General features: G+C 35.1%; 1 protein-coding gene across 1 annotated transcript in view; it reads left to right on the top strand.

Annotated features, from left to right (window-relative positions):
- Positions 1–25,925, top strand: part of ADAMTSL3 (ADAMTS like 3) — a 616,185-nt gene that overhangs the window by 345,653 nt on the left and 244,607 nt on the right. The window contains exon 7 of the mRNA XM_044660156.1: positions 17,254–17,380. Within this exon, the coding sequence (XP_044516091.1) occupies positions 17,254–17,380 (127 nt within the window). The remainder of the gene's footprint in view (positions 1–17,253; positions 17,381–25,925) is intronic.

Genomic DNA, 25,925 nt, shown 5'->3' with positions numbered 1-25,925 from the left:
TATATATATATATATATATATATATATATCTGGCACTATTGGGTACCTAGAATTTGCCTAGAACCTAATCATGAAATGATTTCAAAAGTAAGTTAAAGAAGATTCTCAGCTCTTTGCATTATTAAAGATCGGCTTAAGCCTCATCTTTTCTATAAGGCATTTCGTGATCTGTAGCCCCTCCTGTCCTAGCTGCTAGCACATTCCCTCCAAAAAAACTATGCTGAATTTATATATTTATGTTGTGTCAATTTTGCAAATACTTATAAAAAATCTTTGCTTTCTGTCTTAAAATCAATCCTGTGTATCAGTTCCAATGCAGAAGAGTGGTAAAGACTAGGCAATTGGGATTAAGTGACTTGCCCAGGGTCCTCACACAGCAAGGAAGTATCTGAAGATGAATTTTAACCCAGAACCTCTGATCTCTAGACCTGACTCTATTCACTGAGCCATCTAGCTGTCCCTTTTATATATTTTATGTACTTTTTATAAAATGCCTTTATATACTTTTGAAAGTATATGTTTTCAGGAGTAGGTAGGTAGCTCAATGTGTTGAAAGACAAGTCTGCAGTTCAGGGATTTGGGGTTTAAATCTGACCTCAGATATGTCTTAGCTGTGGGACCCTGGCCAAGTCACCTAACTTCCTTTCCCTAGTCCTTACTACTCTTCTGCCTTAGAACCTGATACACAGTATTGAGTCTAAGATGGAAAGTAAGGATTAAAAAAAATATATATTTATATATATATATATATGTATATATATATATATATATTTACACACACACATACACACACACACACATACACACACACATATAATCTCTCCCATGAAATGTCTATTCCTGAAGACAAAGCCTATTTCTCTTTTTGCCTAGCTTCTGGCATATTATAGTAAGTGCTTAATAAATACTTGATGATTTATTGATTGATTGAGTACCCTCCATGCCTAAAGGCATTTTTGGTTATTTTAACAATACATAGAATGAGAATCTTTAATTCTTTGTCTCAGGGCCCATGTGTAATAGTAGCATTGCGCTTCATGGCACCCCTAGAGTGCTCTGTGATTCTGATTTGTAGCAAGAAAATAAGTCCTCTTTGATAGAGTTTGTAGGGAAGAATGTTTTCCTAATATGTAGCCAAAGACATTTCCTTGATTCATTGCATCTATTCCTGGAGGATCTAACAGCTCAGCCCTGTCCTCAAGCCAGCCTCCCTCACCTCCATATTGAGTAGGGAGAGAGCACCCACCCCAGTTCTCTTGGAACAAAAAACATGCATAAATAGAAAATTTATTTAAAAATTAGAGGCTAATGTGTCCACACACACATGTCCACATCTGTAATTTTAAGCTTTGCATCAGAAATTACAAAACAGGATGTGAAACAGCTTTAGTGATCTGCCCAAGGAAATGTCTGGGCATTAATGTTATTAGTCTCACCTTTGGCCTGGGCTATAGATTGAGTCTCCTTTATATTGACATTGACTCAAAAGCTCTGAGGAATAGGGTAGGGGAGAGTAGAACTTCTATTTAGTTTTTTTTAACCTATGCCACCTCCAAGGGATATCCTAGTTTAGTTCTCAAGAGTATTTAGAGATCCGACTGTCATAAATCTATAGAGAAAAGAAAAAAATTTCACCTTTATTATTTGCTTTTTGAAATATCCTCTAATGTCCTAGGTGAAAGGGAATTCTTTGTTCTCTTTTCTGAGTTTACACTTGTAAAAGGGAATTCTTTATTCCCTTTTGTCTATTTTGAGTTAACACTTTGGTTAACAATAACTTAAGTACCCCAACTTAGTACCTCACTAGATTGTGAAGACAGGATTGACTCTCCTTTGTCCACTTTTGGATTGAACCAAGAAAAACTTGAACTAAATGGAGGGGATTGCTAGTCACTTACTACAATAGGTGACAACTCCAGAAACTTGTGAATCCTAAGATCCGAGTTGACACCTTCAGAGGCTTTTGATAAGAGTTCACCCTTCTAGAAGGTGAGAACTGGTTCCACAAACACTGCCTCCTGGGAAGTGCTAGCACCATAAAAGCCATGAATCCTTTGGCTTGAGTCAGTCTTGTGGAGATAGTCTCCTGACTGGAGAGAGTCTTTGAGGGAGCTTTGCTGGAGACTGAGGCTTGGATTTGTGGACTAGAGCTTGGCTTCAACTTGGACTCTGACTCTTGGACTACATCTTGGGGTTAGTGAAAGGATGGCTCCTTTCCTATTTTCTGGAGAGACTAGCTTCTATCTTGAAGGAGGCTGCGTGGTTACTCACTACCATCCTTCCTGGTTGAGAGCTAATTAATCTCTGCCTGGATTAAGAAAGGATAGATAACCTCTCTAACCCCCTCACATTTCTCTTCTTTATTGTTTCTTCTCTATTTGTATGTATTCGTAAATAAATTTCTGACTCTAGATATAATAAATATTGGCAACCACATAATTTCATAAAATTATTGTCCAGGCATTAAATTTAACCCTTATACTTAACCTTCCCTTTAGTCTCCTCTGTCAAAATCATATTTGCTGTCCATGGACCAGGATAAATGAACCTCCTTTAAGAAGACTTCCCAGATTTTCCCAACCAGAGATCTTTCTTCTATACCCTCAGAGTACTTTATACCTCTTTTCTAACAAATTTTGCATTCTGTCCTGTACTATCATTATTTCTGTGGCTGTCTTTTTCCCACAATGAATTACAATCTTCTCAAATTCATGATTCATGATTCATGTCACACTTACCTTCAAATCCTCTCCACTGCCTAGATTAATTCTTTTGTAAATGTTTGATGAATTGTTGAAATTCAAAGATTTGTGAAAGTAGGATTATTTGTCTTCTCCCCTTGAGTGGAATGTGGGATTCTTATTCACAAAAAACTGCCTGCTCTAACTATTGATCTTAGTTTGTGTTTCTAAGGTTTACAACTTTGGATTTGACCTGGGTCCTTTCCCTTCTCTTGGCCAATCACTTGCCAAGTCTTATCTCCATATCCCTCTTATTTTATATCTAGTCTAGTTGCTTCTAAGACTCAGCTCAAGCACTAGTTTTTATGTGAAACTTTTCTTGATCCTTACTATTGCTAGTGCTCTTTATCAACTGAATTACCTTGTATTCATTTTATATACATTCTGGAAAAAAATATACACACATAGTCTCATGTGCATTTGCTTTTTCTTGGATTGAATGCAGTCTTCTAGATGGCAAGTACTTTTTTCCTTTTGTCTTTGTAGATATATTTCCTGGCACATAGTAGATGACGAAAAAAATGCTTGTTGATTGGTTATTGGCAAACATATAGCCTCCCATAGCCACTGCCCTTTGTTGTTGTTTAGTCATTTCCAATCGTGCCTGACTCTTCCTAACCTTTTTTGAGGTTTTCTTTGCAAAGATATGAGAGTGGTTTGCTATTTCCTTCTTAAACTCATTTTAAAGATAAGGAAACTGAGGCAAATAGGATTAAATGGCTTGCCAAAGTCACTTAGCTAGTAAATGTCTGGGTCCAGATCCGAACTCAGTTTTTCCGGACTTCAGACTGGGCTCTCTATCCACAGTGCCACCTGGCCTCCCAGCCACTACTTTACTTTATTCAATTAATCAAAAGGCATTTATTTATTTCTTTATTAAATTCTTCCTATGTGCCATAAGCTAGTTGCTTCAAAGACAAAAATGAAGCAATCCTTGTTCTCAGTTTTCTCCTTGCTTTTTAGTCTTTTCTTTCTTTCCCAATCTTTCCCTCAAGCAGCTACCAAATCAATATCCCAGCCTAAAGATTCTTAACTTTTTTGTATCCCTTATGCAATTGGGTGAAACCTACAGACTCTTTCTCAGAGTTTTTAAATGCATAAAATAAAGCACAAAGAATTACAAAGGAACCAATTATCTAGAAATACAGTTATAAGAGAACTGGTTTTACAACCAAGAATCACCTGCTCATCAAAACTGACTAGATACATTCAGGGGAAAGGATGGTCTTTTAATAAAATAGAAGATTTCTAAACATTACTAAGGAAAAGATCAAACTTAAACAGAAAATTTGGTGTCCAAATACAAAATACAAGTGAAGCATAAAAAGGTAAATAAGAAAGAGGAAAAATTTAAGGGATTCAATAAGGTAAAATTGTTTATATTCCTATAAGGAAACATATCTGTAACTAAAAAATTGTTATCATTATCATGTGGTTAGAAGGATACATAGACAGAGGGTGAGGTAATAAACTATTTAGGATGATATGTAAAAAAGTACAGTTATAAACATTTTTCAAGTTCTTACTTTGTCTTAGAATCAATACTAAATATTTCCCAGGCAGAAGAATGGTAAGGGCTAGGCAAATGATGTTAAGTGACTTATCCAAGCTCACATAGCTAGGAAGTATCTAAAAACATATTTGAACCAGGATTTCCCATCTTCTGGCTTGGCTCTGTCTACTGAGCCACCTCACTATCTCTGCCACCCTCAATTTTTTAAGCTAAGTTTCCAGACTCCATGTTAAGAACTCCTTTTACAGAGATACTAGTTTAATAGCATTACTCCCTAACTCCAAAATCTTTATTGCATCTAGTATAAAATGCAAACTCTTCATCCTGACCCAAGAAGATATACACAACCTTTCTCCTACTTACCTTTATAGACTTCTTTCTATATATTAAAAAAATCTCTCTCTCTCCCCTCCAGTAAAATGCAAAATTGTTAACTTCAAAGACTGTGTAACACTTTTATCTTTGTATCCTTAGTACCTAATAGTGCATTTTGGGTGCTCAGTAAATGTGTGTTGAATTGAATTGAATTGTGCAAGATGCAGAGTAATAAAGTTTAAGTAAATCCTAATATCTATTCTTACACTAATAAAGTAGTAAAAAATTTGAACATGCTTTCAGTGCTTCAAGACATCTCATGAGTGTGGTTACTCTTTCCATACTTATTTGCAGGAATTGCTTTCATTTTAAAAAAATCACCTGATAGTCAACCATCTGATGATCTTTGAAGTTAACTCATCTGGTGCTCACAAAGCAGATATGCAGTCCATTACTAAGCCCTAATTTGAAGCCTTTCCATCTTGTTAGGACTTGGCAGGTCTTGCTTTGCCATCCTATAGTATTTTAGAATCCAGGGTTACCTGGGAAGTTATTGTGCCAAGATGAGGTATCAGAGTAAGACTTTGCATTGAAGAAAATATGTATACAAATATCTATAAAACATTCATGGCACTGTAGAAGGAGTACGAATTCTATGGTAAGAGCACTTGGGTTCAGGTTTCTCCTCTGACACTACCTATGTGCCCTTGAACAAGTGACTTAAATGTCATGGTCCTCATTTTCATCACCTTTAAAATAAAGGGCTTGGTTTAGCATCTAGATCTTATGATCCTAATGAATTAGAGTATTATTATTTTTATAAGACACCTAGAGAAATAGCCCTACCTTGTGTCATTAATTGAATTCCTAAAAGCATGTTATTAAGAAAAATGTCATTACAAGGAATAGTTTGTTTCATAGGAATGGAGCCAGAGGTGGGGAGTATTTAGCTGGTGGTTTTGGGAGCAGGAGCCAGTGCTACCTGGGAAGGTGAACCAAAAGACATTATATTGGGATTCAGGACATGATGGTGACTTATAGTTACAAGGTGTTAATGATGTTATAGCAAAGCAGTCTTGGTTGAGGTAGTGTTATTCAGGATATGCCTGTATAAACAAAGTGTAAAGAGAAGGTTCCTTGGAAGAGGTGGCATATAAGCAAAATCCTGAAAGAAGGGTAGGGTTTTAAAAGATGGAGAAGAGAAGATAAGTTCAACAGAATTATATTCAACAGACATTTATTAAGCCTATACTAGATTCTAAGAATGCCAAGACAAAAGAAATGGTCCCTGCCTTCAAGTACTTTATATTCTGTTGGAGGGAGAAAACATGAGCATAAATAATTATGATAAAAGGAAAACTGATGAATGGGAAGGGGGAGAAACAGACAGACTAACAGAAAGAAATAGAAATACACAGAGAGAACAAGACAGAGACTGAGAGACATACAGAAACAGAGAGGCAGAGATAAAGAGAGAGCATTAAAACTGACTGAGAAAGGCTTCATGGAAGAGGAACTGCCACAGTTGATTTTTGAAGAAATCATAGATTCAGAAAGGTGTTGATAAGCAGTGAGTACGTTTCTGGCATGAGAAATGGCATCTCTGACTTTATAGGGTCAAGGAGTGGCATATTGAGTTCAGAAAATGGCCAGTAGTCCAGTTTGTTGGGAATACAGAGTATATGAAGGTTTATAAAGTAACTCTGAAAAGATAAGGAAGAAGACAAATTGTGGAGATTCTTAAATGCCAGCTTAAGAAGTTTATATTTTCCTCTATAAGAAGCAGGAAACCAATGAAGATTTTTGAACAGAGAATTTGCATGGTTAGATGTTTGCCTTTGGAAAATTATTTTGGCACTTTGGGATGTATGGATTGGAAAAGAAAAGGGAATAGGATGACCTATTAGGTAGCTATTATAATAGTCTAGGCAAAAACTGACAAGGTAGATGGTGGTTGTGTGAGTGAAGAGAAAGGGATGTGGACCAAAGTGATGGACTAAGGTTGTGGTTTTGTAACCAGAGAATGGTGTGGATTCATGAAATGTGAAGGTGGAATTAGAGTTGCTAAGGTTTAGTGACTGATTGAATAAGGGTAGTAGGTAGGATAAGGAAGAGAACCAAAGATCACTATAAGACTACAAATCAGATTTCCAAAAGGATCATAGATTTAGAGCTGGAAAGAATCTTGCCTACTCTGACACTCTCATTTTACAAGTGAGGAAATGGAGCTCTTGGGAAGTTATTCGTCCATAGTCACAGTGGCAGAGCGAGGATTCAAATCAAGATCCTCTGTCTTCATGAGCATATTTTCTACTGTACCATGAAAAAAGGGAGGAGACCTGATTTTAGAAAAAAAGATAAGAAATTCCATTTTAAATTATTTAGCCCATTAAGAAACATCATTATTAGGCACTTATTGTGTTCCAGGTTTCTCAAATATAAGACATATTGAATGTGAAATACTTATAGATCATCTAGAAGGATTTACATAAGGGAAGTCATAAAGATGAAAAATAATGTGTCATGTTTAGGGAAAAGCAAGTGGCCCAATTCCAATGGCATATAGAATATGTGATGTTGTTTCAAAAGTAGCCATTTGTGACTAATATAATAAAATGTTTTACATGATGGCAAATATAAAATCTATATCATATTGTTTACCATCTCAAGGAGGGAGGGAGGATTGGAAAGGGGGAAAGAATTTGGAATTCAAAATTTTAAAAAATGAATGTTAAAATGGTTTTTACATGTGATTGGGGAAAAATAATTTAAAAAAAAAAAACTTTACCTCCCACCTTAGACTCAATACTATGTATTGGTTTCAAGGCAGAAGAGTGGTAAGGGCTAGGCAGTTAAGTGACTTGCTCAGGATCCGACAGCTAGGAAGTATCTTAAGGCTAGATTTAAACCCAGGGCTTCCTGTCTCTATGCTTGACTTTTTATCCACTGAGCTACCCAGCTGCTGCTATAATTTTGTTTGTTTCTTTGTTTACATAACCATTTTGCAGCCATATTGTAGAGAATCTCAAATCATGCTTTAAAAAGATTAGACTTCATACAAGAGGAAATGAGGCACATGTGAATGTTTTTGAACAATGAATTTTCATGATCCATATGTGAGGAAGATAAATTAATTAGCCTCAGGTTTCAAAAGTGGGTAACCCAGAATGGTGATGGCATTCATTAAAATGGATAGTCAAAAAGAACAAGTTTTTTAGGAAAATACTAATTAAGTATTAAATATATTGTATTTTAGGTTACAGGAGAATTCAAAATGAAAGCAAATGATTAGGCAGTTGGGAAAATTAGAGAAATAACAAACAAGAGTCACCAAGTTCAGGGAGAAAGCTATAACAGTAGTGTGGGTATGAGAGATAAGATCCTAAAAATATGATGGGGTAGTTGTAATGGACTTAGAAATAAAAGAATGGATAGATTTAGGAGCTATTGGAGAAGGAGAATAAGATGCAATATTTAGTATACAGTTAGAGAAGGAGAAAGAAGATGGGAGAATTTGGAGGAGTCGAAGATTACTCTAGAATTTTCTTAAGCTGGAAGACTGGAAGGATGATTATTCCATCAAAAGAAACAAGTTGAGGGAAGGGGCAGCTTTAGAGAGAAAATACAATTAATTTATTTTTTATATGCTGAATTTGAGATATTAGTAATTTAAATGGATAGATATGTCTAGCAACATTAGAAATATTAGAGTACCTGGATTAGAACCCAAGCCTTCTCACACTTAGTCTATCACTGTTTCCACCATAGCATACCACCTTTTGACATGCCTCACAATTCTTTTTCCCTGAATCTCTACTGGTTCAGGGCCATGACTTATTTCCCATGGCAAGATTCCCAGCCGTAGGCGGTAGGCTTGCTGTTTCCCCAAGCCAACTTTGTATATTTTTAGGCATTTTTAAATTATCTGTAGTAATGTCAGTTTCCATTTATGCAAATAATCAAGATTTCACTGTGTTTTTAATTATTTTGTGAATTTAGAGGAAGAGTTTGAGTGTTCTAATAGGAAGAGACCTTGATATCTAGTTAAATTACCTGGATATGTCTTACATAATTCATTTTCTTCATATTTTCCTTCAAATGCACAATGTTCAAATTCAGATCATTTATGGATCATGTGCCCAGTTCCCAATCCCCAAACACACATACACAGATTGTACTGTTTAGAATTGTAGCAAAGCAGTCCAAGGAAAACAATCTGAAAATGAAAACATGTTTTCCTTTGTTCCTCTACATGAGTAGTAGACTCCAAAGTGCTCTTGATTTCCTTCTACTTTGATTTTTTTTAATTAGTCTGGTCTATACTGTCATAATATGGTGGCTGAAACTGGCAGACTGTTTTTAGTCTAGGCCTCACATGTTGCTACATTTTTTTGGTTCCTGAATAAGTCCAGGGTCTGTTAGGAAGGAAAATAGGGTCAACTTTTTTATCAGTTTGTTCAAGACTAATTAGGTTCCAATTCACTGAAACTACACACATACTTACTCTCTCTCTCTCTCTCTCTCTCTCTCTCTCTCTCTCTCTCTCTCTCTCTCTCTCTCTCACACACACACACACACACACACACACACACACACACACACACACACACAAATACAGACTTACTAACCAGAATTCTAATTTATTAAATTTCAATTAGGTCTCTTCTAGATCCAATGACTGGATCTAGTTGTTTGACTAGGGCCCTCTCGTTTTGGTGGATAAGTCCATTTAGGAAACCAATTTACAGACTAGAAGGTTCTATACAAAATAAAACATCATAGCATATGGTCTTTTAGATAAGACAAAAATGAGAGATTAATAAAACCAAATGATTTTTCAAGATAGGGGAGCTATGCATTTTTTTTTGTGATTTGAAAATTTTCTTTTAATTAATTAATTTAGAATATTTTTCCATGGTTACATGATTCATGTTCTTTCCCTCCCCTCTTTTCACTCCCCTCTCATAGCCAACATACAATTCCACTGGGTTTCACATGTCTCATTGATCAAGACCTCTTTCCATATTATTAATATTTGCACTAGAGTAATTGCTTAGAGTCTACATCCCTGATCATATCCCCACTGACCTATGTGATCAAGCAGTTGTTTTTCTTCTGCATTTCTACTTCCACAGTTTTTTTCTCTGGGTGTGGATACCATTCTTTCTCATAAGTCCCTCAGAATTGTTTTGGATCATTGCATTGCTGCTAGTAGAGAAGTCCATTACATTCGATTGTACACAGTGTATCCATTTCTGTGTATAACGTTCTCCTGGTTCTGCTCCTTTCACTCTGCATCAATTCCTGGAGATTATTCCAGTTCAATTGCCTATTCATGTCTCTTGTCCATTTATCAATTGGGGTATGACTTGCTTTTTTGTATAATTGATTTAGGTCCTTATAAATTTGAATAATTAGACCTTTGTCCGAGGTTTTTGTTATAAAGATTTTTTCTCAATTTGTTACTTCCATTCTAATTTGATTGCATTAGTTGTGTTTGTATTAAAACTTTTAATTTAATGTAATCAAAATTATTTATTTTACATTTTGTAATATCTTGTAACTCTTGGTCTTAAAATCTTTCCTTTCCCATAGATCTGACAGGTAAACTATTCTATGTTCACCTAATTTACTTATAGTTTCCTTCTTTATATTCAAGTCATTCGCCCATTCTGAATTTATCTTGGTGTAGGGTGTGAGATGTTGATCTAAACTTAATCTCTCCCATACTGTTTTCCAGTTTTCCCACTAGTTTTTGTCAAATAGTGAATGTTTGTCCCCAAAGCTGGGCTCTTTGAGTTTATCATACGCTGTCTTGCTGAGGTTATTTACCCCAAGTCTTTTCTACTGATCCTCTCTTCTGTCTCTTAACCAGCACCAAATGGAGCTATGCATTTTTTTAAAATGGAAAATTCATCAGAGAAGTAAGGAATGAATCTGAGGTACAATTTCCCAAAAGATACAAGAAGAGATAGGATGCAGGTCATGGGATTTAGAGATAGAACATGACTCAGTCATCATCAACTCATTGTAAATGAGGAAATTGAAGCCCCCCCCCCAAAAGTTCTCACTCAAAGTCATAGGTAGTAAATAGCAGTACAGACATTCAAACCCAATATTTTTGACCCCAAATCTATTATTCTTTTCATTATACCATGACAGAGATTAATCCTGAGACAGTTGTAAGAAAACAAGCATTTATTAAGTACTTACTATGGTGCCAGGCATTGTACTAGGTGCTTTACAAATATTATCTCATTTGATCTTCACAACTACTCTAGGACCTGGGTGCTATTATTATCCCTGTTTTATAGTTGAGGAAAATGAGACAGGTTAATTGACTTGTCTGGGATCACAGAGTAGTAAGTGTAAGTGTAAGAACAGATATGTATTTAAGTCTTCCTGACTCTATGCGAAGTGCTCTATTCATTGTGCCAACTGGCTGTCTTTGGAATATTACCTTTGGTACTGACCAGGAGGCTGAAAAAAATACATAGATGTGGACTGAACAAAACACTATACACATAAGGACAAGAGTAAGTAGTAGTATTACCATTTATTTTCTTATTTTTTATTTCCATATTATTCAATTTTTGTAAGTGAATCATATAAAACCCAAATCCCAAATCATATGCCTAAATAAACAGGTGATATGTCATATATTTTCCTCATCTGCATTTATATTCCAACAGTTCTTTCTCTGGAGGTGGATAGCATTCTTTTTCATAAGTCCCTCAGAATTGTCCTGGATCATTGTATTGCTATTAACAGCAAAGTCTTTTGAGCATTCCACAATATTGCAGTTACTGTGTGTAATGTTTTTCTGGTTCTGCTTATTTCACTCTGCATCAGTTCATGTAGATCTTTCTAGCTCTTCCTGAAATTATCCTGTTCATCATTCCTTACAGAAAGATAGTATTCCATTACCATTATATACCACATTTTTTTCAGCCATTCCCCAATTGAGGGACATTCCCTCAGTTTCCAGTTCTTTGCCATCACAAAAAGAGCAGCTTTAAATATTTTAGTACAAGTGGGCCCTTCCTCCTTTTTTTATCATCTCTGTGAAACAGACCCATTAGTGGCATTACTGGATCTAAAAGTATGCACAGTTTTATAGCCCTTTGGACATAGTTCTAAATTGCCCTCCAGAGTGGTTGGATCAGTTCACAACTCCACCAGCAATGCATTGGTGTCCCAATTTTGCCACATCCCCTCCAATATTTATCACTTTCCTTTAATGCCATATTGGCCAATCTGATAGATGTGAGGTAGAACCTCAACATTCCTTTAATTTGCATTTCTCTAATCGAGAGTGATTTATAACATTTTTTCATGTGATTATTGATTGCTTTGATTTTTTTTCATCTGAAAATCACTTGTTTGTATCCTTGGACCATTTTTCAATTGGGAAATGGCTTGTATTTTTATGAATTTATCTTAGTTTTCTATAAAATTAGACATTTCTCAGAGAATTTTGTCATAAAACTTTTTTCCCAGTTTATTGTTTCCCTTCTAATATTGGTTACATTAATTTTGTTTGTATGAAAGCTTTTTAATTTAATGTAATAAAAATTATTCATTTTACATCTTATAATGCTCTCTGTCTTTTGTTTGGTCATAAATTCTTCCCTTCTCCAAAGATCTACCATGTAAACTATTCTGTGTTCCCCTAATTTAGGTATGGTCTTACTCTATATCTCTAAATCATGTATCCACTTTGACTGTATCTTGGTATAGGGTATGAGATATTGGTATATATCTAGTTTCTGCCATATTGTTTTCCAATTTTCCCAGCAGTTTTTTTAAAAGAGTGAGTTCTTATTCCAAAAGCTGGGATCTTTGGGTTTATCAAACACTAGGTGGATAAGGTCATTCACCCCTATAAATTGTGTATCTAATCCACTCCACTGATCTAGCATTCTATTTCTTAGCCAGCAACAGATTGTTTTGATGATTGCTATTTTATATTACAGTTTGAAATTGTCTTCAGCCTCTCTTGCCTTTCTTGATTGCTTTTTGAATTCCTGAAGTTCTTGAGTTAATTGAATTTTGAGATCTTCCAAAGCCTGTGTCCAATTTGCTGGAACTTCTTCCTCTCCTTCTATTTCTATTTCATTTGCTCTCTTTTCACTTCCTTGAAAGAAGCTGTCAATTGTCATTTCTTTTCTCTTTTTCTGTTGTTTACTCATATTTCTCCCTTTTTTGTTCTGCTCGTTTGAGCAGATGTATTTAATGATCTTTGATGAAAGATCTTCCCTAAGCTAGCAATGGAGGCTTGTAGTTACTTTCTCTGCCCTCTGAAGACTTCTTGTCTTTCCAATTGTTGGTATTTGGCCTGAATTGATTGGATTAGTCTTTACTTTTTAATCAGCCCTGAGGCTAAAACCTCCTGAGGAGAAAAAACAAATAAAAACAAAAACAAACAAACAAACAAAAAAGTGAGGGGACAAGAAGAAACATTTTTGTTGAGCTGAGCTGTCCAGCAGTAGGGTTCCCCTGGGCTCTCCTTGTGTTTGATCTGGTTTTATTTCCTCTTGAAGCCCTTTGTTCTCTATATCTGTGTGAGGAAGCCAAGTGGTCTGAGGTCTGAGGTTTGGCTCTCTCTAAGCCACCTTATTCTGGGTGTTTTTGCTGTGTTTCTCTGGTTTTCTCCCCCAGTCACCTCTCCAGTGCCTGTGTTCAACTCACAGAGTCCAGTGCCAGCAAGGCCCTCTCTGGCCAATGCTCCTGCTGGCCTTGAGATTTCAGGGGCCACTGGAGACTTGCACACATGGGGGAGGCATCCTGGGGTTCCCCTTCTATACCCTCAGACCCAACAGTTCAAGAATTGAAGCCTTTTTCTTGGCGTACCTCTTTAGTTGTGCAGCAGTAGGGTTCCCCCTGCTCTGTCCCTTGTTAGATTTGTTCTTTATTATGGAAGCTCATTGTTTTCTACCTAGGTGTGTAAGGGTGCAGAGGTTTTAGGATTTGCTCTGTCTAAGCCGCCATCTTGCCAGAATTCCCCCTATATTACAGTTTGAGATCTGGTACTGCTAGGCCTTCTTCCTTCACATTTTTTTTTAATTAGTTCCCTTGATATTCTTGTCCTTTTGTTCTTCCATATGAATTTTGTTGTTTTTTCTAGTTCTATAAAATAATTATTTGGTAGCTTTATTGGTATGGTACTGAATAAGTAAATTAATTTAGGCAGAATTGTAATTTTTGTTATATTAGATTGGCCTACCCATGAGCAATTAATATTTTTCTAGTTGTTTACGTCTGACTTTATTTGTATGAAAAGTGTTTTTAAATTATGTTCATGTAATTCATGTGTTTGCCTTGGCAGGTAGATTTTCAGGTATTTTACATTATTTAGAGTGATTTTAAATGGAATTCCTCTTTCTAACTCTTACTGCTGGACTTTGTTGGTAATATATAGAAATGCTAACGATTTGTGTGGGTTTATTTTGTATCCTGCAACTTTACTAAAATTATTATTTCAACTAGTGTTTTCATTGATTCTCTAAGATTCTCTAAGTATACCATCATATCATCTTTGAAGAATGATGGTTTAGTTTCTTTTTTGCCTACTTTAACTCCTTTAGTTTCTTTTTTCTTTCCTTATTGTTAAAGTTAGCATTTCTAATACAATATTAAATAATAGTGGTGATAATGGACATTGTTACTTCACCCTCATCTTTAAGGGAAGGCTTCTAATTTATCCCCATTGTAAATGCTAATTGCTGAATGTTTTAGGCATATGCTACTTATCATTTTAAAGAATGATCCATTGATTCCTATGCTTTCTACTGTTTGTTTTTTTTTAATAGGAATGGGTGTTGTGTTTTATCAAAGGCTTTTTCTGCATCTATTGAGATAATCTTGTGGTTTCTGTTAGTTTGGTTATTGATATGGTCAGTAATGCTGATAGCTTTCCTAATATTAAACCAGCCCTGCATTCCTAGAGTAAATTCCACCTGGTCATAGTGAATGATCCTTTCTGATATATTTCTGTTTTTTCCTTGCTGGTATCTTATTTATAATTTTTGCATCTATATTCCTTAATGAAATTGGCACATAATTTTCTTTCTCTGTTTTTGTTCTTCCTGGTTTAGGTAACAGTACCATATATAGTTTCATGAAAAGAATTTGGTAGAATTCTTTCTCTGCCTATTTTCCAAAATAGTGTATGTAGTCTTGGGATTAATTTTTCTTTAAAATGCTTGGTAGAATTTACTTGTGAATCCATCTGGCTCTGGGGATTTTAGGGAGTTCAGTTTCTTTTTCTGATATAAAATTATTTAAGGATTCTATTTACTTTTCTGATAATGCAGGCAATTTCAATTTTTGTAAATGTTCATCCATTTCACTTAGATTGCCAGGTTTATTGGCATATAGTTGATCAAAATAGCTCCTAATGATTGCTTTCATTTCCTCTTCAGTGGAGGTGAGTTTTTACCCTTTTCATTTTTGATACTGATTATTTGATTTTCTTTCTTTTTTTAATCAAATTAGCCAACACTATTTTATGTATTTATTTTTCATAAATCAACTCCTAGTCCTACTTATTAGTTAAATGGTTCTATTACTTTCAATTTTATTAATTTCTCCTTTAATTTTTAAGATTTCAAATTTAGTTTTAAATGAGGATTTTTATTCTTTTATTTTAAGATTGGTTGGAGAGTATTCTCATGATGGTTTCATGCTTCCCTGCTTCTACTCTGCCATCTTGGCTCCTGAACTGGAAATCTCCCCAATTAGTTTTAGCTTGCATTTCTTTATTTGTCAGTTATTTCTAATATTTTTTAAATATGGCTGTTGAGAGATTTCATTTCTTCCTCAGAAAATTGTTTATTTTTATCTTTTGACTAATTATCAAATAAGGAATAGCTGTCGTTCTTACAAATTTGATTCAGTTCCCTATATATCATAGTAATGAGACATTTATTGGAGGAATTTGCTACAAGGATTCATCCCCTCTTCCCACAGTTCTTGTCTTTTCTCTTCATTTTAGCTCCATTGATTTTATATGTGCATTGTTTTCCTGTGGGATTGTCTGAATATGGGGGAGAATAGAGGAATATGAATAATTTAAGATCACTCCAAGATTGTCAAGCTGAATGGTTAGAAGACAATGGTACCTTCAATAGAACTTGAGAAGTTTAGAATACGGATGAGTTGTGAGGGCTGGTTGTGTAGATTTGGGAAGAAGCTGCATAGAGGTAACATGTAAACCAAGAAAAATGATAAGATCACCAAGAGATAATATAACAAGAAAGAAGAGTTCTTGGGTCTTGGTGTTTAGCTAATGGACTAAAATGAAAACTAAGATCATAGGACCATAGACTTAGAGCCCAGTGGAACCATTGAAGTTATATCATTTAACACTCTTATTTCTATGTGAACACACTGATATCCATAGAGATTACATTACTTACATAGGGTCACACATGTAGTAAGAAAGTCATTTCTGATTCCAAATTCCAACATTTTCTCCAGTATATCACATTACTTCCCCCCCTATAGAAATCTATACATGATTCATCTTGACAGAGAAGAAACTGTGATGCCTAAAGATGACTGAAACCTGTGATGCTTCATCTTTTGACATGTATTTAATACTATGATTTCAGGAATTTGAGTAATATATCACACACACACACACAACTGCTCAATTTCATCTTTAAATTTTATTCCAAATGTTGAAATAATGACATACTACATGCCAGGGAAGTCACCAACAGGGAAGATTATTATTCATATGACAATATATCATATTTACTTTGCTTTTATTAGTGTTAATTAAGCGACATGGGATTATTAGCTTAAAGAATGTGATACCAGAAATCCTGAACTAGAAACACTGTGTTCAGCACCTTAGACAGATGCCATCAGAAAAGTATTCTATAACCCCCAGTTTTCGCATATGGTAAAATTATTCCCCATACTTTTAAAATTGTTCTTTAATTTTGATTTTCCACATTCTTGATTAATTGATTTAAGAAAGTAGAAAGTCCTGAAACAACAACTACTTATTTTGGTTACTATAATATTGCAATGAATGTTTTTAGTTAATCCCTCCCACCCCCAGATTGCTTATAGGGTTTAATTTCTTTTTTTAAAGCCACCAAATTCATATCTTGAGGCTTAATTTCCTTTTTTATATACTTTTGATAACTTGGTTCTGATAGCTTTTGCCATATTATCTTTCTAAGACAGACCACAGAATAACTGACAAATGAATGTGAAAAAATTAAATGTACAATGATATTCTGATTACCAAATTTTATTCATTTAAAGCTCATTTACAAAGTTTCTGATCATAAGATGTGTCATTGAAATAAGTAATTTCTATTAGTAACCATGGTGGTGGTTTGCAACAGTTTTCCTACAAATTAACTCTTTTAATAACAAAAATCCCAAGAGAGAATTTACCCCACCTTAATTCCTAATGAATTAAGTTGGAATTTGGCTTTTTAAATATTGAGAAGAAGGAAAACAATTTTTGCAAATTTAATCATTAAGATTTTCATGAAAATCATGGAAATGGCTTCACATTGTCAAATTTCTCATAGTTCATAATTATAAAGATGTTTCCTGACCAAAGGAAGGGAAAAGAATAACATCATGAACAAAATATTTCAGAAACCTATGTCTACCGCAGCTTTGTCTTCCCTCTAACCATGATGTTGCTCTTGGCAGGCAATAGGATGTGATCGACAACTTGGGAGCAATGCCAAAGAAGACAACTGTGGTGTCTGTGCAGGAGATGGATCAACATGCAGACTTGTGAGGGGACAGTCTAAGTCACATGTTTCTCCTGAAAAAAGTAGGTTTCAAAATTAATCTGATGTCCCGTTATAACAATATGTTCTTTGCAGCATTGTTAATGTATCACCAGCATATTCTTAGCCTAACAGTTTCTTTTAGCATGCTCATAGAACACTAGTGGGTTCAGTTCTTATTAAGATTGTCCATAAAATAGCTAGACTAGACAAAGCTACTTGAATTTCAAGAAAGACATCCTGCTCTGGTACATAAAGAGGAAAGAGTTAAAAACATGCCTCCTATTATGGTTGATAAGCTGGTTTTCACTCTCTATACTAAGGAATCTGTATCTTATTTGAAGACAGATTCTTCTTTGTGCTCTCATTTCTTGCATAATTTTATAGCCACATCTTTTTGAAACTGGCTTGTTCAAATCAGTTGAATGCCCTTTAAATTATATGGAAAATTTGGCAAGTGATTTGTTTTATTTGAAATTACTATGCCTTGCCCTCATAACTCTCAAAACAGCAAACTTCCCTAGAAAGAGCAAACTAGTAAGTGTTTGGGGTTTATCCTGTGCCCAGCTGTGGCATCAGCTGAGCTGCTTCTGTCTGACATCTGTGAGCGAGTTCGAGACGGCCTCACAGCATTATTCAGGTTCTGCTGGAGTTGGGATGAATATAAAAAGGATCTCTGTGGTTTAGCGGTGCTTATAATGCCCTGGGCAGTGGGAGATGACAGCAGAGGTAAAACATGTGGGTTGCAGTCTATGTAATTCCAACTGCCTGCCTAGCCTAACAGGCAATACACTTTGAAAAAGACTCCCCAAAGACATGTGTAGGTCTAATCTGGTAGCCAGAGTATTTTGTACTGATCTCATGCCACAAGTTCTGTTACATGCATGATTTAAATATGAACATGACTTACACAAAATATGTCTCCCTTGTGGATTGCAGGCATATCTCAACTTTTTTTAACTTTAGGGATTAAAAAAAACCTTTAGTATGTGAAAATCTAAATAGGTTTTGAGAAGAGTGGATCAAAAAAAAAAAAAAAGCCTTGCCATTTTACAGTATTTTTCTTTGTGCAGTGTCATTTTCTCTGTATCCCAGCAATATGTTAATCATATTTAAATAAGTTTTATGGCATAGTTTTATGGAACTGAATAATTGTTAGAATATAGCCAGATACTAGAAGAGAATTATTTTGTACAGGTCAATATACACACAAAGAAAGAAACTATATGTATATTTTTCAAAAGTCAGTTCAAGTGTTACCTTGAAAGTCACCTTTTCCCATTCCTCCAGTTGCTAGTATCTCCTGCCCCACTACTCAAAAAAAAAAGCCTTATTGTACATATTTTGCATAAGAGGTAGCAAGACAGTGAAAACCTGCTTTCAAATCCTGACTCTATAAGGGAGAATAGTCTAGTGGATAGAGAGACATCCTCAGAACCAGAAAGACCTGAGTATAAGTCTTGCTTCTGGCATGTACTGGTGAAGTGACTCTACATAAATCATTTAATTTCTTAGTGCTCTAGTCCAGAGTTATCAAACACATGGCCAGCAGGCTACATATAGCCTACCACATTCCTGAATCTGGATCAAATTAGCTCAAAATATAATTGGAAAACATTTAACAAAATAAATAAAAATATAATAATTGATAAATAATATCAATATATAGCTTTCTTAGACAATATGTGAGCAGCAGGGATATGGTTTACTGGCCCTCCTTTCTATGTCAGTTTGACATCAGTGTCCTAGACAATTCTCTAAGACAGAGAAGACGCCAACTTACATTTGAAAGAATTTAGTCTCATCTGAGAGTTCCCTGTAAAGAAATCCCAAGTCTGGAACCTAACCTGCTATTCTAAATATATTCATAAACATGTCATTGTCCTCAGTAACATGTAATATCCTCTCATGGAGAATATTCTGTGTTTGTCATTTTATCTCGAGTCTAGCATAATATCTTACTACATTTGATGTTGTTCAGTTGTTTCAGATGTATCCAGCTCTTTGGGCTTTTTTTTTCTTGGCAAAGATACTGGTGTGAATTGCCATTTCCTTCTCCAGATCATTTTACAAATGAGGAAACTGAGGCAACCAATGACTTGCTAGGGTTACACAAAGTATCTGAGGCCAGATTTGACCTTAAGAAGATGAGTTTTCCTGACTCCTGATCTGGCATTCTGTCCACTTCTCCATCTAGCATCCCATCTGACTACATAGTAGATGTTTAATAAATAATTGTTGGTTGATTGTTTCTCTAGTTGTACACATCATGAGGTGCCTTCCTCACAACACATTTGGAAGATTAATTTGAAATAGTCACTGGTCATCAATCCTCTTTGAAAAATGAAGAACAAACAACAACAACAATCAGTGCTAGGAAGAGCTGACACATGAATATTAAATATCAGTCAGAATTTTAACCCAAGAACACTACCATACTGCTTCCTCCATAATACAAGTCAGTAGACACTTATTAAGCACTTTTCTCTAATTTAGGCATGTGAGGATTAAAATCTAATTCCCAGACCCTCCCCTCAAGTCATTAAGAGCCTTGTTGTGAGGTAATTGTTGAAAGATTAATTGAAATCAGGCAGTCAGTATTTATGAAGTCTGTGCTAGATACTATGCTAAGCACTGAAGGTACCAAGGTAGACAAAATCAGTCCTTACTCTCAGGAACTCACATTCTAATGGGGGAGACAACATAAGGAATTTTTTAAAAAGAAAAGAAAATGAAGGATGAACAACAACAACAATAAAGAATAGATGATATAAAAATTTTTAGTAGCTAAGAGAAGAATAGAAAATTTGTTGCAGGGTAGGGTGTAATTAATTGCCAAATGAGAGATGCTGCCTAGTTTGGGCTAAAAGGAGACTAGGACTGTCCAAGGAGGCTTTGCCAACCAGGTGGAGATGGCATTGGATTTGAGACTGATGGTAGTCAATTACGTATGAGCTCCAAATGAGAATGGTTAGGGAAGATGTAAGTATGAAAGATACCCAGACCCTAATTAGTACGACAGCATTTTTACCAGAAAAGAAGTCTGGTTCAAACCATGAATGAGCTAAGGAAGAAACAAGTCATAATGTAGAAAGTTAGGCAAAAAACCATTTGCACTGGGAGTTCCAAGATAGGTGGAAATGTAGAAGTAGCGTGATTATAAGAGGCAGAAGTAAATGCTAGGTCATAAGAGATGGTTCTGTATAATTAGAAAATCTTGTACCCTTGGACTTCATCTCCCGGCATCCCTTTTCCTGTGCCCCCACATTGGTGTCTTCACATGTTTATAAGTTTGCTGTAAGCCATGCTTTCTCTCTCTCTTTTCCCATGTGCGCAGTTGGGAAAGCTGGTTTTTTACTCTAGCTTTTTTATTTTAGTTATTACTAGTAAATCTTATTAAATATAATACTTAGAATATTGAATATTAATTTTAATTCTCACAGTTCCAAGTCCAAAATTACTTGGGATCAAAGACAGTACATGAGAAGAATTCTAGTTAGACAAAGTGCATCAACAGAGCCCTGCTCTTAGGTAAAATTAATGGAATTTTCCCAACGGACAGTTCTTTTCATATCAGCCTGAAATGTTGAATCACTTTCATTTGCATATTGATTAAATATTAGATTTCCTAATTTGATACTGAAGACCTTCTTCAAAAACTAGTACCTTTCAAGACCATTTTTAGATCAATATGTGATTCTCTGAGAACATTTGGAAAAGACTTCTTCAAAAGATTCATTGTTAATTTTTTGCTCAACAGATTGTTTCCACAGAGATAAACTTTGCTGTAGTTCCAACCAGCTTTTCCTTGATTTTGATTTTGACTTTAACTTCATAGTTTGGATTGGCTCCTCTTAATCTGTTCTTCTAGACAGTCTTTTCCTCATCTCATTCCATTCTAGTTGATTCATTGAGTGTTCAGCTTCTACTTACACCTGCTCCCTTGGTATCTGGCATGTCAGCTCCCTCCCTGGCTTTTAGCTTTTTCATCAGATCTCCCTTGCCACCTTCAGCTCACACAAGCAGATCCCCTGAGATTTCTGCTCAATCCTGGTATAGACCTCAATATCTGGCTGGTAAGACCGCATCACCTACCATCAATTTGGCTGTGATATTTAACATGCCTATCTCATAATTTCCTGCAGCTCTGTACTCTAGTCAGACCAGTCTACTTACCTTGAATACCTTTGTTGCTTTCCCAAGTCTATACCTGTTTTCATATTATTCCTTAAATGACTATTGTGCATAAGCTGCATGTATATATTTTTTTAAAAAGTCATTATTCTGAATGTAATAAAAATATCAACAAAGTCAGCACAATGAATAGAACTATGATGAAACCATAAGTAATAGGCTATTTATAATTATCTTAAAGGAGAAATATATTTTTAAACTTAAAATAATAAATATTATTCATTTTCTATGTCTTTTTTCCAATCTTTCCCCCATTGTATATTTATCATCAGCATTTGGTCATGATACTTTATTTTTATTTTTTTTTAGTCAGAAAAATCAAATCTTTAATCAGGAAAGAGATATGTCCATAATAATTGGCTGCTACACAAAGCCATGTGCCAAATGCTACATAGAGTCGAACCCCTGGGGCTCTGGGGACAGTATCTCTGAGAGAATCACTTTGCTAGATGATTCTCCAGAGAATAATAGAACATAGGGAACTTATATACCTTTTGAGGAATTAAGCACATCTAACATACAATGACAAGTTGTAAGCAGGCTTGGGAAAGAGACTGGAGTTAGAGGCTGGGGTATCCTGGAGTGGTCTACTACAATGGATACAAAAAGGATGGTTCCTGCACACAAGTGTTGGTCTTCTTGAGAATGGATTTCTGATACAATGTGGGAAACTTCTAGGACAAAAAGGGTACTTAACATTTAATTATATCTATTAGTTCCACCTAAATTGGGATTGTTAAATACTTTAAGGTCTATAGTTCAGTTTGAAACAAAGTCAGTCTGGGAGTCCCCTGGTCATGATATTTTAAATAGTTACAGTGTATGCTTCTCCATTTCTTCTTTTTTTCTGCTTTACAGGACTTTATAGAAGATTATTTGTATTTATTCAAAATTAGCATATTTGTCATTGTTGTCCTTCATAAGATTCCTACTCTTATGCTTTACCATTGCATGAGAGTGACCTTGGTCTTTCAAAGATGGTGTCAGTAGGTTATAAGCTCTCTAAAGTTTTACCATTTTGGTAGAATACAGACTATATTTTGGTCTGAGCAGCAGAGTGTATGTGTTGTCCAAACCTAGCTAACTGCAGAGAAGGTCATCATCACTAAGTTGGTTACCAGAGGATGACTTGTTTATTCATGGAAACCCATGAAACAAAGAAAAATACAGAAGGTCCTCAGTCACATGTGACCCTCTTCCACTAGTATAGTGATGGTGGCACTATGATGTGGGAAGGGTGACAGAAGGATTTTAGAATCAAATATATTTTATTTGCATTTATTTATTTAAAATTTCTCTAAACACTAATTTCACCATTGGCACATAATGTAAGATGAGATAATATTTAATATATGATATGTAATAATATAATAAAGTACTTTTCAGACACTACAGTGCTATATAAATGCTATCTGCTATTAATACTACTATTACTAAATCTGATGTCTTTATCCAAACCAATGACCAGTAAATCAATATTGACATTCTCACTATAAATAAAAATAGAAGATTATGAGGCTATTACACTGAAATGGAAGGATGTATTACAAGTTCTCCTTTGAGGGGCTGACATAGGTGTGAGTGGACTTTGTTTCATTGTTTATCCATAGGTAACAAGAAATAGTTTCCTGAGACACTTGGGTATCTTACCTAATAGTGTTTGTAATGAACAAAGAAAAATGCTAGCTTCCATGAAAATGATTTTCACTTTTGTGTTGCTGAGATGAGGAGGTGATGAATTTCACTATCGAAGTCAATAGGGTTGTTCTGAGGATCAAATGAGATAATATATATGTAAAACAATTTTTAAATTTGTAAATGTTATATAAACATTAGTTATTATTATTACTGCTAATGATAAAATGAGCAGTCAGGTAGCTCAGTAGATAGAATGTCAGGCCTGAAGTCAGGAAGACTCATATTCCCGAGTTCAAATCTGGCCTCAGGCACTTACTAGCTAGGCGACTCTGATCAAGTCACTTAATCTTGGGGGCCTCAGTTTCCTCATCTGTAAAATTACCTGGAGAAGAAAATGACGAGCCATTCTAGTATTTTTGCCAAGAGAACCGCAAATGGGGGTAACATAGTTGGATACAACTAAAATGACTGAATGACAAAAATAATCTGAACTACCCAATATTCTCAGTGATTTCAAGGTAAATAGGTATTGGGGATTAGGGCAAAAAGTTTTTAAAATTATGATTCAGGATTAAGAAATAAGAGTCCAAAAGCTTATAGAGTATACAGAAGCTTCAACTTTATATATCAGATATGATTTATTATTAAAATTTAAATAGTATTAATTATAGAAAACACTGAATAACATCACCAAAAATGAGAATGTATTATATATTAATAAGAGGGGAATGATTGGTTTACCTTATGGGAGTCACTTCTATACATAGCTATATTATAAAAGTTAAGATCAAAATCAAAAGCAGATGTTAGGAATATGTAGCATGTAATTTAAATACTTCCATTTTGACCTATTCAAATAAGCTATAAGTGCTTAAAAGGAGGAAATGGATAAGAGAAAAGACATTGATACAGACTATCAGTATTTCTTGTGTTAATGCAATGTAAACACAGTGAGAAGACCAAAAGAAAACAGAAACTGCCTCAGAAGCAAACGCTTTACCTTCTTGTCAAGAGAAGAGAGAGAAGCCAAAGATAAGGGTAACAGCGATTTAGAAAATAAAATTATCGGTTAAACTTTATGGAGGAGAATAGTAAAATCTTTTGAGACCTTTTACCTCATCAAACAATGAATAATGGTAGTGTAAAAATGAATTTGCAAAGTTTTATGTGAAACCACAATTGAGCCATATCTTTCTAAGAGATTCAAATTTAAGGGATGAAACTGGAAGAAGACAAGAAAGAGATGAAAATTGGAACAGATATTTCAGCATTTCTATCACATACTTTTTTCACAAGTGGCAGTAGAATATTTGGCCTCTGGCATGTCAGTCACCAATATGCTATATGAAAAAGTGGAATGGCACTATAGATGAAAAGTTGAAACAGACCAAGTATGTGGAGAGGAAATTCATATTGGAGTGATAAATTTTGATGCCATTGAAGGATCTCTTCTCAAAATAATCTAAAAAGACACTAACCTGTGTGGGAGAGGAATCCCATTGCTGTTGCTAATTGAAAACAAGCATTTAAGAAGGCAATCAAGTCATTGGTATAGCTGGTTGGTGTGCCTTCCACAAATCTCTCTCCACTCCCATCCATTTTCTAATCCCTATAGCAATTTTCCTAAAGTGCAGTATTAATCATGTCCCCCTTTTATTCCATAAGCTCCAGTGATTTCCTGTTGTTTCCAGAATAAAATGCAAAATGCTCTCTTATTATTCAAAGCTTATCATAACTTAGTCTCCTCCTACCTTTCCAGTCTTGTTACATCTTACTCCCTAAAACATATTCTTCAGTCCAATGACATTGACTTCCTAACTGTTCCAGTACAACTCTTAGCTCTGGGCATTTTCTCTGGCTGTCCCACATGCCTGGAATATTTTCCCTTCTCTGTTTTGACTACTGACCTTCCTGGTTTCCTTTAAGTCCCAACTAACATCTCAGTTTTTACAGGAATCCTTCCCTAGCCCCTCTTATTTCTAATGTAGAGAGTACCAGACGTGAAATCAGGGAGACTCATCTTCCTGAGTTAATATTCAGTATCAGACACTAAGTGTATGACCTTGGGCAAGTCACTTAGTCATGTTTATCTCAATTTCTTAATCTATAAAGTGATTTGGAGAAGGAAACGGCAAACCACTCAAGTATCTTTGCCAACAAAACCTCAAATGGGGTCATGAATAGTCAGACATAATTGAAATGACCAAACATCAATGAATATATATATATATATATATATATATATAAACAACAATATTCTTTTCCTGATATTATATGCCTACAAATAATGGAATGAAATAATCTCAGAATCATTATAATTACAAATATCCCAAGTGAGAACATGGTGGCCATAAATGGGCTATGTCATATTACTAATGATGTCTTATGCACAAGAAATGGTCTAAAAGATACCCAGGAGATGTATGATTGGAAAAAGAGATGAGCTAATCATGTAGCAGGCTGGGAGAGATAAAAAGATAGACAACACAAGTGCTGCATTGGTCCTCATATGAGTTTAAAAGACCTGGTGAAGTCCTGTGGCATGTTGAGTAGACTCCTTGTGGATGGACATGGGTAGGAGTTGCCCAGAGTAGAAAAATGACTTGTACCATTAGAAGAACCCACAGCAAAGAAATCATGGATCGTTCATATAATTAAGTAGTCAAATATTTAAAATATTTGTGATTCCATTAGTATGGAGAGGTCCTAAGGTGGAAACTTCCTCCACTAATAAAGATTACAGCTTTTCTATGGCAT

This window comes from Gracilinanus agilis, chromosome 2 (assembly GCF_016433145.1).
Source record: "Gracilinanus agilis isolate LMUSP501 chromosome 2, AgileGrace, whole genome shotgun sequence".
NCBI lineage: Eukaryota > Metazoa > Chordata > Mammalia > Didelphimorphia > Didelphidae > Gracilinanus > Gracilinanus agilis.
Note: the sequence above shows the minus strand (reverse complement) of the source record. Positions and strands in the feature narration are given on the sequence as shown.